This window comes from Sceloporus undulatus, chromosome 4, assembly GCF_019175285.1.
Source record: "Sceloporus undulatus isolate JIND9_A2432 ecotype Alabama chromosome 4, SceUnd_v1.1, whole genome shotgun sequence".
Classification (NCBI taxonomy): domain Eukaryota; kingdom Metazoa; phylum Chordata; class Lepidosauria; order Squamata; family Phrynosomatidae; genus Sceloporus; species Sceloporus undulatus.
The window spans coordinates 119,326,997-119,344,447 of NC_056525.1; the positions used below are offsets into that span (position 1 = coordinate 119,326,997).

Sequence of the window (17,451 nt, forward strand, 5' to 3'; positions counted from 1 at the left end):
CTGCATCTCAAAGAAACTGAAAATATTTAAATTGATGTAACTGGGCTGAAATAATTAAATTCATAGGGATCATAGGAAATTAAATTAAAAGGTCTCTGATATAGTGGATTTCATGCATTTTTGTTATATGTGAAACTGAAATCTGGCCGAGGGTAGTGTTTAGTTTTAAGAACGTATGTATTTTGTTTATATGTTACTATAGCTACCAGTGGCTTACATTACAAGGAGACTTCAAAGCATAAAGATCATTAAACTAGACTGATTCTGTCCTGCTTTATTGTTGCTCATCACCTAATCAACTGGAAAAGGCTGTATGTGACCAGCAACTACCCTCACCATCACCATCACCTTCAGAATAAATATAACATTCAACAGAGAACTCTTTCATTCAGAAATGAGATTGTACACAGTCACCACTGCACAGCTCTCACTGAAATCAGTGGGAAACAGACACATTTCTATGCATGAGACTCGTGCCAAATAACTTAAATACTTCCTGTTGATTTCAGTTTCAGTTCTTTCACCTCTTTCTTTCTCTTCTCAAACAAATGTTTCATTTAAAGCCAACTGTACAGAAGGCTTCTGCTCTATCTTTCAACAGGAAAAAAAATAAAGCCTTTCCGATGCACTAAGCTCATACTTTGGAGACTGCATTTACATTCAATTGCATCCCTACAATTCACAATTTTAATTTTTCTCTCTATGTCTGCAGTTCCTTATTATATATAAGGACAAAGCTGATAGGTAATTACAGTGCCATTAAACTGCAAACCTATACACACATCTGGATGTAAATCCCATCAAACTCTGTAAGGCTTACTTCAGAGAAAACAGTAGAAGATTTCACTGTGTTAGTATGCTCGTGCGGAAGCCTGATAACACTGCAAATAACAGATTGATTTCAATAATGTATCTTTAACACCAAATGTGACTCATTGTAGAGACCAACTTGTACAGTACAAACTCATCCAGTCTACTCCTGGAACTAACAATTCAAAAGTCCAGTATAATACTTCATACCATTTGATCTCTAAATTCTAGAGGACCATCATACTACTGATCAGTTATGTACGACTTCAGCATGTCATTCTTTTTTAAAGTAAGGCCCGCTACACATGGGCATGAAGCGGTGTGATGCCGCCGATTCTAGGATTCTGGAATGCACAGCAACTGCACGCTCCGGAATCCTAGTCTGTACAGACGCCGGCATCATGGTGGCCTCCCATCTACACAGGGGCCACCATGATGATGACGACGACGTACAGCGACCAGACGTCGCTGGCAGGAAGTGGCGTCATGGCGGTGCCCCTTCCTGCTTGTGATGCCGCAAAAAAGAAGCCACTCTAGGTGGCTTCTTTTTTGCTGCGCATCGTTGCCCTGCGGTTTGGTTGCTGCGGCAATGCTGCGCAGCAAATAGGGGTGGTGTTTCACCGCCAGTGTGTACCAGCCCTAAATTTCCAAGCTGATGTTCCTAAGCTAGGTAGCTTGTCATGCGGGGGGAGGGTCAACATCCATACTGTCACCATACTGTTCATGTCTTTATGTCCTCCACAGTCTCAAATGGTATCTGGCCCCAGTCACTTAGCAAGTCTGGACTGGATTTTCTATGTTGGGAAGAATGATGGTGGTTCTAGTGTAACAAAACTCTCTTTAGTTGCATCCTCATGGTGGGAATTAGACAGACTCAGAGCCTTGGGTGGGTAGGAGTTAAGGAAGTCCATGCCAAGACATTGATAGATCCAGTTTCTATTCTAATAGCTCTGATGATTTTTGAAATTACATGTTCTTGCATATAAAAATGAAAGAAGTGACAATTTGCCTCTCTTTACTTCAGCTTATGCTGGATAGTGTTACATTTCACCTGAAAACTTCACAATTTACCGATTTGGTGCATTCCTGAAATCAGCCCTGAGTGTGATGGTCCATGGTGTTTTTCACAGTAAAACTGATGCATCAGCTGTGATAGTTCCTCAAGGTGTTTGATATGGTCACAATAACATTTGCCGGTTTGGAAAATGTTTGGAAGCTTCAGTGGGTCTAAAATATTGTAGCCAGACTATTGATTGGACCAGTACTAGGAGCACAAAATCCCTTGCTTTTGGCTTAGGATCTGCTTATGGGCACCATAAATCCCTGAATGCCTTAGATCCAGGTTATCTGAACGACTGCATTTCTTCAATGGCCCTGCATGGGTCTTACGCTCTCCAGCACAGGTCCATCTCTTAGTTTGGTCATCCTCATAGGTATATTTGGTTAGAACAGCAAACAGGATTTTCTTCGTGGATGCTCCCAGGATGTGGAACTCTCTTCCATGGGAAACCAGCCTCTCTTTCACCTGTGTGCAAAGACCTCCCGAAGACTAGGCAACTGATTAATTGTGGAGAAAGGGGCTTTTCAAGGTGTTGTTTAATGTGCTTTTGAACTTCTTTTCACTTGGTTCTCATTTTAATGTCACACTCTATTTAACTGTATCTTAATGTTATAATTTATGGTGTTTTAGTTGTGTCTGTTTCAGCAATCATCTTGCCAGCCACTTTGGAGTCCCAATATTAAGGAAAAGATATGATATAAATTAAATAAACAGAAAAATAAACAAGCAAACAGCCTCTGTGAGGTCTCTATCAGCCTTAATCCCATCCTGCAGGTAACTTTGTTGTGAAACTGAAAGTGGCCCCTTCCTTGGGCATCAAATCAGTATTAAATATGCCATGACTGAGGAGATTATTGCATGGGACTTGGGTGTGAATATCCCTGACAGAACAGACATGCATTTAACCCTCAATGATGGACAGATATTATCGCACTGTCCCATGGTCAGGCCATACGCAGCCTGTATGCAGCCCGTGCTTGTCCCGTAGCTTTTCAAGAATGGGATTTTTCCCTACTTGAAAAGCTAGGGGATAAGCCTGCATGTGGGCTGACCATGGGAGAATGCAGTAAGATCCGTCATTGAGGGTTAAATCCATTTCTATCCCATAGGGGATAGTCACATCCAAGTCCTGTGCAATAATTTCCTTGTTAGGAGTTTAAAAACTGCAGCTGGTTTGCTTTCTCTTTGTTCTTTCACTCTCACAATAGTTGTTAATGCTCTTTGATGGAATCTTAAATGCATGGATCAGCATCTATCTTCCTAGCACTTGTGGGGCTAGAAAAGTTAATCATTTTCCTTTCAGCTATATTTAAGTTAAGGAGTCAGTGTGGCATGGTGGTTTGAGCACTGGACTAAACTCTGGAGACCAGGTTTTAAATCCCCACTTAGTCATGAAAGCCCACTGGATGACTCTGAGCAAGTCACACCTCTCAGCCTCAGAAAATCTTGTGACCTTAAGGCTTAAGGTCACCATAAATTGGAAATTATTTGAAGGCACACAACAACAATATTTAATATACTATGTATACATTATGTATAATATATAAGGATATGCAAATATGACCTTGAAATTTCAAAGAGGTCATGATATAATTTCATAATTAATAAACTAATTTGGAGTATATTAGCTGCCTAGAAGGGAACCTATTTTAATTTTAATTTTTAAAAATGTTGCTCATCCCAGTGGAGGAAAAACCAGTATTCCGCAATAGGCATCATTGGTCTTGACTATTAAAAGATACATCAGGGCCATGTTTAACTGTGCCCAAATCTAACCATATTCTGCAGTTAATCTGGATCCTTAATCAGTTCCTAAAGGAGAAGCATATTAGACTTGATGCTGACATCCTATAGCCAAAGTTAAGCTGAGAAGATGGAATGAAAGAACAGAGCATTCAAATATGCATATGGCCCAATACCAAACTGGCCAGTCTGCTAGACAGATGAGTACAACAAATTGCTCTGTAGCAGCCTAAATAACATAAAAGCACCAGATCCAGTTTGATTTTGAAAGTTAAGCAGGATCAGCCCTGGTTAGTACTTGGATGGGAAACCACCAACAAATTACAGGTGCTGTAGCTTACATTTCAAATGAAGGAACTGGCAAAACTACCTCAGAGTATTCCTTGCCTAAGAAAATCCTTATGAAAATCAAGGAGTCACCATAAGTCGATAGGTGGTGTATAGGCACAAATGTATACATAATAGAGAGAGAAAGAGCTCAGCTCTACTACACTTTCACTTACTTCATGGAAGTTCGGCTTTGTCTAAAACTCCAATAACATTTGAGATCCTCCAGATCCACACTTTATAAGACCATGGAGCTGGCTGTGATTTTTAAAGGACTGTTTCCTTCAGTAAGAGTAATAATGTATGTAAAGAGAGAAAAATCAGGAGGCACAGCTCAGCTCAGCGGGAGATTTTAAGTAATTACAGCTTGCAAGAGTTGGCTTGGGAAACTGTGTGTCCTACCAGCTAAACACAGCAGTGGAGTATGGAATAATTTTGTCATGCTCATACCACATTTTTGGAACATCAACACTTGCCACAATGATCATTCAGAGAGGACACCACACTGTTCAGAAGCATATGGCAGGGTACATTTCATTTGTAAAGTATACTGTACACTGATTTGCTTAATATGCAAATGACAGACATATCTCCTGCTTGATTAGTGTGATGACAGACCTCACTTATGTCTTTATTTGTCCAAAGAGTTGGAGGACAACAAGGAATCAAAATTGCTGTCATAGAACTTCATTAGCATAAATGTAATCCTCTGTTCTCTTTCCCAGATTCATGAATGCTGCAACAGCTTTGATTGCCTGTGGTTTAGTTTCTTTTCAGAGGGAAAACAGCCAACTGCAGGGTATACACCAGGCTGCTGAGCTACAACATACTGGCTTTAGCCCTGTAAGGATGTAAAATCCAGGAAAAATTTGAACCTAGGCAATTGCATGCTGGACTGTTTTGTCAAGGTGGTCACGGCCTTGCCCCTCAAAAAGGAACTAAAAGGATTAGGTTTAAACATACAAAGGGACAGCTTTAGCATTAAGACTCCAATCGATTACAAACCGGGGGGGGGGGGGGGGCGTCACCTTAAATGATTAGAAAGATTGCGTTACTAATTTATGATTTTTACAACATATCTTTCATATACAACTGAATGATACATGTAAAAAAGTGGTTGTATCATTACTACAAGAACATTACCTTGACTGTCCACATTCCAGGCTCTGGATCCTTTATATTGACTACTTTTGCAGAGTTTTCAATATTCAGTAGCTCCTTCAAGCCAGATCCTTTCTTTACAAGTTTTCCTACATCACAGAGAAGGAATAAGTATTTTATTATTTCGGTTAACCCAGAAATGCTCAATTTTTTGCCCTTACCTCCTGACACCTTCAAAATCACATGGAAGTCAATAATATGAGAGTCCTTGGAATGATGCACTGACCTCCGATCGGTCCCGGCTTTGCAATGTTCTGGGAGGAAAAGTTAAATGCAACCTAAACCTGATGCAATACAACAAGCATGAAAAATCCAAGCAGTATTGAGTGACCTGAAATAAATTCCATCTTAAGGGGCTTTTCTCAACCCTGTGTCTTCTCAATGTGTTGGACTATACCTCCCTTCATCATCAATGAGCATGACCAAAGCTCACTTGGGGTTATAATAGCTCGGTTATCTGACAGTCCCAGATTAGGGAATGCTATTTCAAATCAACCACAGACTGAAATCATTACTCCTTTGGATAATGTGGAGTTTCAACTTCATTTTACTGCCTACAAAATCCTGTAGCCCTGTGACCCCATGCAAGCCTCAGCCAGCAAGCTTTCCCCTACTGCCAAATTAATCAGTCAACACTGTTCCCTGGCTTCCAAAACTGCTGCTGGATTTAACTCCATCAATTTCACTTGCAAGACTGCAGTTTTCTTGACACTAGTAGCAGGTGTATGACACAGTGAAAACATAGGTGTGTGTAGCCCTTGGCCTCCATGTTGACATGAGATGCAGGCCTTAGTAAGGTTTGTGCATCTCTGGCCTACAACAACCTCCTGTGACAATAAGGGATAAACTGAATCAGATCTTATTCATTTGGCCTTAGGATGGTTATATTACCCAGTAGGCCATGCTATAACTGTAACCAAGGCTTGCCACCAAGACTCCATTTGCATTATTACCTGGCCTGGATTCCAAGATTTCATTTTTTGAAAAAGGTCTTTTTTTGTATTAAGGAAAATTGCTGGGCTAAAGCATGTCTCAACCCCTCCGTAGGAGGAAGTCACTATGTTCTTGTAGTAATGTTGGTATTGTATTTGTTGTTGTGGGTTTGTTTAGAGGGGGGTTAATGTTGAATGTATGTATTGTATTTTATCGGAAATGTTACGAATGTTGTATGTAGTTGTATGTGTTTTTATATATATGTATGGTAAACTTTAATAAAGATTATTTTTAAAAAAAGGTCTTTAGTCCTTGTAGAAGCCAAGAGGGGGGCAAAATATGCAGTCGCTATTCTGTCCAATTCTTTGGCACTGTCTTTCAGTATGTTTAGCCAAGGAGTATCATATCTATGACTGACATTTCTATTGTTTTAGAACTGTAAAGTCAACCCAGCCATTCTTTGTTCCAGGGTAAATTGTAATATTTTAGAGGAAAGTCTAGCATTAGAAGGAAAGCCTGGTCAGTCTTGAAGCTTTCCCTGCAAGGAGTGAACAGAAACAGTAGTCATAGAAATTAGTATTTATTTATTTAGCTGCATCACTAAAGGGAAAGGGAAGATGAGAGATGTGCAAGCAACAGAGGGTGGCATGGCAAAGGAAAATTAATTACCTTAACTGTGATAATTAACAAAGAGTAGTAGAGTGGGGGGGCCTAAATAAAAATCCTATAGTGATTCAACAAGAATACAATTGACGTATCTATGCATGACAAAATATAATTATCATCATCTCTATTGTTACTGCCATCCTTTTATGAACTTAAAATTTCTATAGACATGTTACATGGATCTGCTCTCCCCATTAATCCCCACAACAACCCTGTAAAACAGGTGCCGAGAAGTAATAATGTTCACCTGCTAAATTCAATTGCATCACACTTGCATCACTTCCAAGCCTTCAAATCACCACTGAAAAAGCCTTTGTGTGTTTGGGGATCTTTAATATTGCCAAGTACCCTGCAGGTCACAGACTAGCCTTAGGCTGCAAGCCAAGGTATAGTATGAGTACCGGTACTACTTTATGAATTCTTCCAAGAATCCTTGGTTTTAGTGTACCTTCTCAAAGTGGAGGTAATTTTGCTGCATGTCTTCACCAATAGTGCCTGAGCAATATAGCAATGCAACAGGATTACTCACATTAAGCTGATTTGAAGGATTTAAGATCAGTTCAATGATGCATGCAGAGTGACAGCAAGCACACTGGTACTTTGGGCTCACAAATGCCTTCAGCTAATACCACTGTATGGTGTCTGTTTCTTTGTATGACCCAGCATGCAGTTTAGATATTTCTGACCAACACTATGTAGAACTCTCCAAATGTAGTTGTAGGCCACCTTGAAGAAATCGAAATAGTCAAAGATTTTTCATATCTTAGATCTAACATCGTTCAGAATCGAGACTGCAGTCCAGAGATAAGAAAAAAAACTAGAAATGGGAAGGGCAGCAATGAAAGAACTAGACAAGATCCTGAAGAGTAAACATATACATCAGAGCACTAAAATTGGAACCATCCAATTCATTGTATTCCCCATCACCATATATGAATGTGAGATCTGGGCAGTGAAGAGAAAGTAGATAAAACAAAAATCAACTCATTTAAGATGTGGTGTTGGAGAAGAGTGCTGAGAAAACTCTGGACAGCCAAAAAGACAAACAAATGGGTCCTTAAACAGATCAAGCATGAAATTTCCCTGGAAGCCAAGATACCAAAACTGAGGCTGTTATATTTTGGCCACATCATGAAAAGGCATGGCTCATTAGAAAAGACAATAATGCTACAGAACGTAGAAGGCAGTAGAAATAGAGGAAGACCATACATCAAATCAGAGAGGCCATGGGCCTGAATTTACAAGACCTAAGCAGTGGAGGATGGGGGGGCTTGGGGACATCTCATACATAGGGTCACCATGACTCGAAGTCAGCCCAAGGACAGCTAACAACAACAAAGTTGTAAGCTGCAGTAACTGCTAATAGAGACTTTATTAATTTCATACAAACATCTCTTGCCCGTTCGTCGGTGGCAAATAGAGGGGGACAAAATAAGGTGCGTGCCACCATTCAAAGCCAATGGGGCTTGAATACCAGCAATTTTCTATTTTGGCGGGGGGGGGGGGGGGTCTGGAACGGATACCCCATGAAAATGGAGGGGCTACTGTGTGTACACACACCATCCCAAATTTATCTTGGAACCATAACTGTCAGAACAGACTTCTTAGATAAGGAAAGGGAATATAGAGGGTATTATTTTGTCCTCTAGATTTAAAAAAAAAAATTAAAAAGACCTCTATAAAATATTTTGCTGCCTGGCATAATAAAGCCGCACAGTCAGGTCTTCCATTGGAGTAATTCCTTTTCTTTCCTTTTTAAGGTAAGGAGAATTTTCCTTAGAGAGTGTCTCAAGATACCAGTGCAAAATGGTATTTCCTTGCCATGGATCCCAACCTCTGCCAGATGTGCTTTGGTTATTTTGAACGTGGATACTGGCTTCAGATTAATTTTTTTATTCCCTTTAATAGTATTGATTCTGAAGTAACGTTTGGTTCTTTGCATTCAGTTACTGGCTTAAACTGAATTTTACCCCTTCCGTGATCCTAGCTGATAAATTTTGCTCCGGTTGAGGTATATTAAGGAAAAAACTGCAGAAATTGCTTGGGATTCTCCAGAGCTAAAGAAACAATTAAAGAATGGTTTTGGGATGTAGCTTTACAGGATGACAGAACCAGAATCCAACAGTATCCTGTAGCAGGCAACCATAGCAAGAATTTGGTTTCCAGTTGGCTATTTTTTACACTCTCAATGTTCCTAAATATCACAGAGCTTTACTCTGGTCCATTTTAACATCCTGCCATCTGCTCTACTGGAAAGGAGATACTTACACATTCCCTATGTACAGCATATCTGCCCTTGCCAGTCAGGCATGGTTGAAACAGTAGACCGCATTCTGCCATATTGCCTGTATTATAAGGAGATTTGTTCCCAACTGATTGACCAAATTTTGAAACAGTTCCCAGATAGGTCCAATCATTTTACATCTCTCTTCTTCTCTCAGAGTCTTCCAAAGAATCCTTTCTGAAGGTTGCCAAGTTTTGTGATTTAGCATGTTTTCCCAGAAGCTTATCAAACCCCACTGGAATATGTCTCACTTCCAGTGAATGCTACTAGCCTTGATTTAGCATTGGCTGCTGTATTGCCACCCCAGTACATGTACAGAAGTTCATGTACTCGTGAGCTGTCTTTTCTCCTTCTTGGTTTCTTATTACCTTGCCATCACCTGTTTTGGGTCTGATGTGTGATCACAATAAAGTATGTCATTATCTTTATAGAAAGTAATATTTTACTACCTTACCTAAGGGATCGTGGATTTCAATTGTTGGAGAAAGACCACTCAAAGACACTGTAACCTCTTTCAAGCTAGGATCGAAAGGGATCTGCCAAGCATTTACTGCTGAAGTCAGGTGGTCAGTGGACAGGAGGTGAACCTTAGAAGCTTGCACAGCTTCTTCTACCCATTTCAGTACCTGTAAGATTAAAAAAAAAATTACTGATGACAGGGTCCATATTATAAAGTACCACCTCAGTGTTTCATCAAACTTGTCCGAAGAACTATATGATCAAATTATTACAAATGACTACAATGCTAACCATTCCCTACCCAAAGCCCCTTCATTCCCTTTAATCCAAATTTGTATGAACTGCTTGCCACATAAGTGGGGGCAATGGCAATAGCAACCATTAGATCCTCAAGAAAGGTAACTCCCTAGAGGCAATTTGCCATGGAATCTGGCAGGGGTACACACAAGGAGGTTTTCAAGGAAGGTGTATGGTTAAAGATGTGTGATTTTTGTAATCTAATGTCTTTCTGCATATGTATTGGGCTAAATGCTGATGTTTTCATTTAGGGTTTCTGAATAATCATTTTCTGGTCCAACCATTAAAATAATATTATATGAAAATACTAGTCTAACAATACAGTCCGATCCATGTGTACTCAGAAGCCCCACTATGTTTAATGGAGCTTACTCCCAGGTAGATGCACATTAGAGCAGAAGTAGGATCTCAAAAGCTAATGAACTCTAAACTTTTACAACCATGATCTACTTGACAAAGACTTCTTAATATACTTGCCCAGAGTGTGTTGCTTCTGTCCCAACTACTTCCATCCCCCTAGATTCCTATAAATTTCACCCCTGACTTCCCAGGTTATGCCTGAGCCTGGCTTGGAGCCTCGGCGCCAAGCTTCAGGCCTTCTCAGATGGCCAGTACTTTTACAGCTCCAGCTGAAGGTTTCATATTTTCCCTATATCTGCCAGTCCTCTCATTTCTAAAAAGTCTGTGCAAAAGTTGGCAGATCCCAGCACACAGAGGTTCACGCAAACTGTTTTTTCAGTTTGGCTTCGCCCTCCCACCCGAGGTCTGCAATTCAAGTGCGGCCAAGAATTGAAGTCAAAAAACTCCATCAAACATACTAGATGGGAAGTAAAAAGCCATGCTAGCCCCAAATAGACTATAAAAATAGACTGGAATTCAAGTTCATCAACTCTGGCATGTTACATGCAGCTTTACGTTTCTTTGTTTTTGGACAGGTCTTAGCACATGTAATATAAAGCAGAGTCCCTATTCCCACTCTTTTATTTATATGAATTGCCTGATGTTATCTTAGTTCACCAGAGGAAAGGAAGCTAATAGGCCTAACATATAAAGCAAATTGCTGGGCACGTACAGCTCTTCAAGCATGGGAGATTAAAAGTCTTACCATTAACTATTCCTCCTCCATACACACATATCCTTGTCAAAAAATCTATATAGACAAGTGAACCAGCATCACCCTCAAGGCTAAATCAAGCAATACTTTAAAGTGGAGTAGGGAATTGTTGTTAGACTGTATTAGATGTTGTGGCTAGCATGGATAACCTGGCCACTATAAGTCATGCACTAGTAACATCCCAGTTAGACTACTGCACCATATTCCATTCAGGGCTGCCCCCAAACACAAATCCCAAACTGCAATCAGTGACATCGGAGGGCCTGATGATTTCATCAGATCTGCACATACGTATGCTTGGTTTTAAATTTTTAACATCCTAAAATTGTCTAATTTTTTAACATATTTTTTTAGAATTTTAAAACTATTTTTATTGTTTCACATTTCAATTGTTTAAACTGATTGTCTTATAAGCTGCCTGGATATCTTATGATATCAGGTGGAATATAACTATTTTAATAAATAAGTAAATAAATTCCCAGTAAATAAGTAAATAAATTCATAAATAAATCCCTCAGCATTGTCTATCCTGGCTAGGGCTGCTGGCAAATAAAGGTCCAGTAAAATCCCTTGGGCCAGATAATCATCCAGCAAACATTGCAGCTCATAGTCATGGAAACAGGACACAGTGAACCTGGAGGGAATTTGGAGTGAATAACACATGTAGACAAGCCCTGTAGAATAAACCTCAAATGAATATTTAAAGTGGCTTCACTGTTCCCTTACCCATAACTCATTTAGCTTTTTTAAAGCAAAATAAGCATTCCTACAAATCTACATCTCTATTGTCAATATTTTTAGAGATATGGAATTCAACTCACTGGCCAATGATTTGCCCCATGCCAAACTTTGGTCTACCAACATCTTCCTTGCTCCTACCAAATCATTTTACACATATTTGTCATGTCATAGAGTACCACATACATGTCTATAATCTTGCTCTGTATAACTGATGAGTTGTACATCAGTATTAAACTGACTATTAACTCTAGTCTTCAAGAAGCCAATGAGTTAGTCAGATCATCAAAACTCAATATGTAAAATTCCCTGTCAGTGTATAATTCCTGTTGAAGTCTGTGCTTAAGAATTAGCTTTGCTGAAATTTGCTCTCTTCCTTACCAGTCAGATTCCTTCCTGCCATGGGTTGGCATACCTACAATTTAGCTGGGTTCTACCCAAATTTTATTCATGTCACCTGGTGCCCATTTGGATCATCGTCTGGCGTGGATTCCAAGTTTTCATTTTTTTAGAATGAAAAGTTAATCTCTAGCCAAGATATCTCTAGCCCCTCTAGGAGCCAAGGCAAAATGTGAAATTGTTCTGTAAAAAACAGGTTCATCCATGCCTTTGAGGTGTGAGAGAAGGGAGAGTAAGATGTACAGGTAATAGAGTGCAAGAAGAAAGGGAAGAGCACATTTAAAGGGTGTGAGGTGATGTGACAGAAAGAGTAAGAAGGAATGGAGCTGAGCCCTGGAAGCAGCATTGTGTAAGATGACAGCAGCATCGTGTCAAAAGACATTACCAGGTGAATGTGGGAGAGTAGGAGGGTAAGGGCGTAATCCATGTGACAAGCAACATATAAGAAGCAAGGGAAGGTGAACTGTAATGGTGCATGGTAAAGCAAGGGACAAGAAGAGAGGGGGTTTGAGTAGTATGAGAGGTGGCATGAAAGAACAAAGGAGAGACGAATTTCAAGGGTGTGAAGTGAGGCAAGGAAAGAGAGTAGGAGGGAAGGAAGAGTGTGCAGTGGGAGTGATGGAGTGCAAGAAGTAAGGGGCCTGTAAGGTAGGTTTTATAAGTGGCCCAAGGTCCCAAGGTACCATCCGTAGCCAAGTAGAGCTTTGAATTTGTGTCTCCCAGTTTCAAGCCCAGCATTTTAAATGTTATTCTGTTTTGATTTGCTCAGATCAGTTGTAACTGTAAAAAAACAATCATATGAAGATTGAAACATAGTAGAAATAAAAATGCAACAATTTCCACCACTCTGTCTGCTCAGGTTCTAACTCCACAGATCTCTTTGTCCATAACTTTTAACTATCCTGTCTTTGGCTCAGCCTTCCAAACACACCTCTCTTCCTTCCTCCCTCCCCAGAGGTTAAACTCTGATGTTTCTTTAAAGATTTTTCGGTAGAGTCAAACCCTTGCTGATTTTGACTGTCTCATTCACTTCACTTTTAGCTTCATCTGGGTACTTTCTTTTCTCTTCACAGCTTAATGGATTTTATTGCACAGAGAGAATGCTGCCGCCGCCGAGCATCCCCATCCCATTCCAGATGCGTCCCAGAGGGGGCGTTCCCAGAAATCACCCCCTGGGGAACAGATCCAGAATGGGATGAGGACGCCCAGCGGTGGTGGCAGCATTCTCTCTGTGCGATAAAATCTGTTCCCCACCACCGAGTGTCCCCAGAACATTCCCTTTTGGAACACTACAGGCCTGTTCCAGGGCCAGTGCGCTAAAGTTCATAGGTAGCTGTAGGAAGAATCACACACTCAGAAGTTTGATTTCCCTTTTAAACAAGGTAGTTGGTCTCCTCACATCTTGTTTGAAGGTTAAAAAATGAGGATAGTTTGTTTTTGCACCCTGGCTGAAAAGCAGTGAGGTCTCCAGTGTATTCTGGTGGGGAGTGATATTGGCTCCCAGACATACCAGATTTGATCAACTCTCTGTATCTGTGGTATATATGTGTGCGTGTGTGAAACATATCCCCTAAAAGTCCCAGTTTGGCAGTAACAATCCCACTTAATCCTCAACCATCCCACTTTTTTACCTGCTTTTAAAATGCCCTAGTTTCTCTTGCCTCCTCTCACTTTCTCCCTTCATTCTCAATTTACCTCAATTGCAGGAAACTGAGTTCAAAGAGCAAAAGTAGTTCATTAAGTGCAAAGGTTTGCACTTTATTAACTTATTTGGGGGGGGGGGGGGGGGAAGAGATGAGGAACATGAGTTTGCCCTGGCCAGTAGGTTGAGGCAAAAGCAAATTATTGCAGCCTCTCCTAGCCTGTCTGTTCTTCGTCAGTAGTAATTTTTGCATCTTGATTATACTCTGATGCTCCTTGGTCACCCATGCTCTAGTTTTCAACTGTGAAATGTTGGAAGGTATAGTATGAATGATTCAAAACATGCGGTAGTGCCCTAGCAAAGCGGGAGGAGACTAGTGCTTGGTAGCATTTTTGCTCTCCTATCTTTATGGGCCATTTCTTCCAAAGTGAGTGCCCATGCCTCAGCCTTGGCCAGGGCTCCAATGAAGATTCTGTTTGATGAGGCTGGGTACTAATACCATTGAGGTATGAGGTCGCCCTTGCTAATGTTGAGTCATGATCTGCTTACCATGACTCACTGCAAGGCATATTAACTAATCTGTATTCAAGAGATGTGATGCTCTTGCTTTGGGAGGATATACCCCTGGCTTTACCATCAGACAAGGTCAGGCAGTTGTCTCAAGCAGATCTTGGGAGGTATCCTCATGTTATTGGGAAACAGAGCTACCTGCTGTCCCATCATCAAAACAATGGAAGAATTCAATTGCCAATCCTAGTGCCATTGGGACATGGAATGGGAAAAAATGACATATTGTGTTTTATCTCAGGCAGCAAAATGTCTTTGGCATCAATTGATTTCCCTATTGATTTGTGTATTTTACTCATTTTACCTCTCATGTTTCTCTCACAAATGGGATTCACATTGGCTTATAATCAAATAGAGAACGTACAATCAGAACAATTAAATAAAGAAAAACACAAAAATGTTAAAACACAGTTTAAGACACATAGCAATATGAAAAACTGCTATTCTTGAGGGCAACAAGCCAGAAGTTATTAACTTAACCAATGAATTTATGAATGTATGAACTTTTCCTTTAACAACCTCCCATTCAAACAGTATTTGGTTGTTATTAAAATTTTAGATTTATTTTGTTGGGGGAAAACATATATTAGACTGCAGAAGTGGAAAGAGTTGTGTATTAGTCTTGAAAAACACAAGAGTATGGCTCTGGTAGTCAAATAGTCTGCAAGAAGAGAGATAATGAGGCAACACCAAGCTGAAGAAAGGAATTTTGCTAAGATGTAAGAGTGAGATCCTGAAAATCTAAGTGGTCTGCAGCCAATTATTTCTTAGACAAATATGCAATACTGAACTGTGGAATTTAAATGCATTTGACATATGTTTCCAGTTTAAAAGCCTGTGACAAATTTTACTCTCTCCCTCTCCCCCTCCCCCCATAATAAATGGGCTCCATTTACATTTAACTTCCAGAGTTTCAAAAACGATGGGAGAGAAAGTAGAATTTGTTATACTACCTACACAAGGGAATGCATTTTATCCAAAAAGTTTTATACCATAACTTGTGAATCACTTAGCACCAGCATCAAACAAATGCCAGGAAGACTTATGCCTGGAAAGATAGCTAAGAAATGCTATAAAGGAATGGAAGAATAAAATGTAGATGGTTTTAAATAGAGCTGCATGTCATCATTTTTTTTAAAAAAGGGAAGGTTTAAGCCAGGGTTAGAGAACCATTACTTTATGACGGGAAGGGTAGATCCTTCTTTGGGCACACCTCCTGACAGCATCATGTCCTTGGACAAGGCACTGGGTGGAGAATCTTCATCTGCTATTTTGGCCAGGAACCCAGCTTTCTTCTTCTTCAACCACTTTCCAATGAAAGGAAGAAGGAACAGGCAGTGGCATCATGAGGGAAGGGGTGAGGGGGTGGGCAGCCTGGACCAAGTGACATCCCAGCAGAGAGATGGCACCCAGTCAGGCCCTCCCCATACTCTTTCCCTCCTCAGAAAAAGGATGGGGTAGTATGGGGTGCGTGCCACCCCCAGAAGCCCCACTCCCTGGAAGCCCTGCTCACTGCACTGGGTGACACCAGGTGTGAGGATGCCACTGGGAACAGGAGGTAGATGCTGTCAATAAGTACTAGCAGAGAAGGTATTCCACCTGCTAAGTGCCAGAATTGAAAATGCCCTCTGTCTTCTCAAAACTTTCTGGTGCTGAAGGGTCTCAAAAAGAGCCCACTGATGTTCAAGGGAGGCCTGCATGGTACTGTACAACTGTCCTGATTTACCAGGAACCGTCCCAATTAATCCTCTGCCACCCCACTTTATCAACTGCTTTGGAAAGTCCTCAGCTTACTTTAGTAGCAGAAAACTGAATTCAAAGTAGTTTGCACTCAATTCCCTTAGCAGTGGGGAGAGGAGAGAAGGGACAGGATACTCTACTTGGGACTAACCAATAGGGTTCAGGTCAGTACACTCAGGCAAAAGCAACTTCTATAGCTTTTCCTAACTTGTGTGTTCATCCTCATTAATAACTTTTGCCATCTTGACCACATGCTGATGTTGCTTGGCCAGACATGCCCCAGTTTTGCTCTGTGAAAAGCTGTGTACACCTAGTTAGCCATGTCTCAAGAGGGCATGACAGAATGAAAGTGGTGTTCATGTCTCTCTGTATTGAAATGTATATGTCATCTGTCCATCCCACCCCCAGTATCAACAGCACATAAAAGCAGGGCACAATTACACCTCACTGAGAAAGCATGCAACATACAAAGCTTTCCCTTGTCCATGGCAGGGAAAGATCCAAAGAAAGTAAATTTAGAGACTTATGTCATGTTTATGACAAAAGGTGTCAGAAGACAACTGTAAACATCTCTTAAAATCCCTTTGAAACAACTATAACCCCTCTATCTTCCCTGCTGAGACGTTTTTTAAAAAACAGAAAATTCAGAACACATTTTAGAAACTAATTTTAAAACAAACACTGGGTCTTGGCCTGACACATTTTATCATCAAGTCAAAGCCAGCTGTGTGAGCATGTGCTCTGTTCAGAACCCAAGTTTATAAAGGCAAAGGGCAAATTAGCAAGTTTGCAGCCCTGGCTGGAGACAAACAATGCAGAGGCAAAAGAAGGAAACCTGGCATGAAAATGTCAATAGGTTCAGTTCAAATGTGTGTTTCTGTGTATATGTGTGTGCAAAAGTCTGAAAGGTCCAAGGTTACTCTTCTTAATTTTACCTTTAAGTTTGTCAGACTCAGGCTTGAATCCTCTTGGTTAGTCCTAAATAGAGTAGACTTATTTAATTAATTATTGAGTAGTGAGTAGACACACAGGGCTGTTGTTTTGTTATTATGTGCTTTCATTCAACACTGACTTATGGTGACTATCTGAGCAATTTCTTGGCAAGATTTGTTCAGAGTGGGTTTGTCTTTACCCTCCACTGAGGATGAGATAGTGGGATCGGCTCAGGGTTACTCAGTGGGTTTCCATTGGCTGAGCAGGGAATCCTAGCCTCCTGGAGTCCTAGTCCAACACTCAAACCATAATAGTATTTTGTGGGTTTTTCGGGTTATCTAGCCATGTTCTTGAAGAGTTTGTTCCTGACATTTCGTCAGCATCTGTGGCTGGCATCTTCAGCTACATATCTGATGATATATCATCTTCCTCCAGAGACTAAAACAGAGAAGCAGACTGGATCTTATTCTTAAGGGAGCAAGTGATGATTGGAGAAACTCGCCATCCTGGATGTAATCCATGGAGTCTTCCCTCCTAGCTTTACTCATTATCGCAGAAAACATGGGCCTGTATCCTGT

General features: G+C 40.6%; 1 protein-coding gene across 1 annotated transcript in view; it reads right to left on the bottom strand.

Annotated features, from left to right (window-relative positions):
* The window catches only part of HMCN1 (hemicentin 1), a 275,643-nt gene that overhangs the window by 192,357 nt on the left and 65,835 nt on the right, over positions 1–17,451 (bottom strand). Inside the window, 2 exon segments of the mRNA XM_042463441.1 lie at positions 5,084–5,190; positions 9,439–9,610. Of these exon segments, the coding sequence (XP_042319375.1) occupies positions 5,084–5,190; positions 9,439–9,610 (279 nt within the window).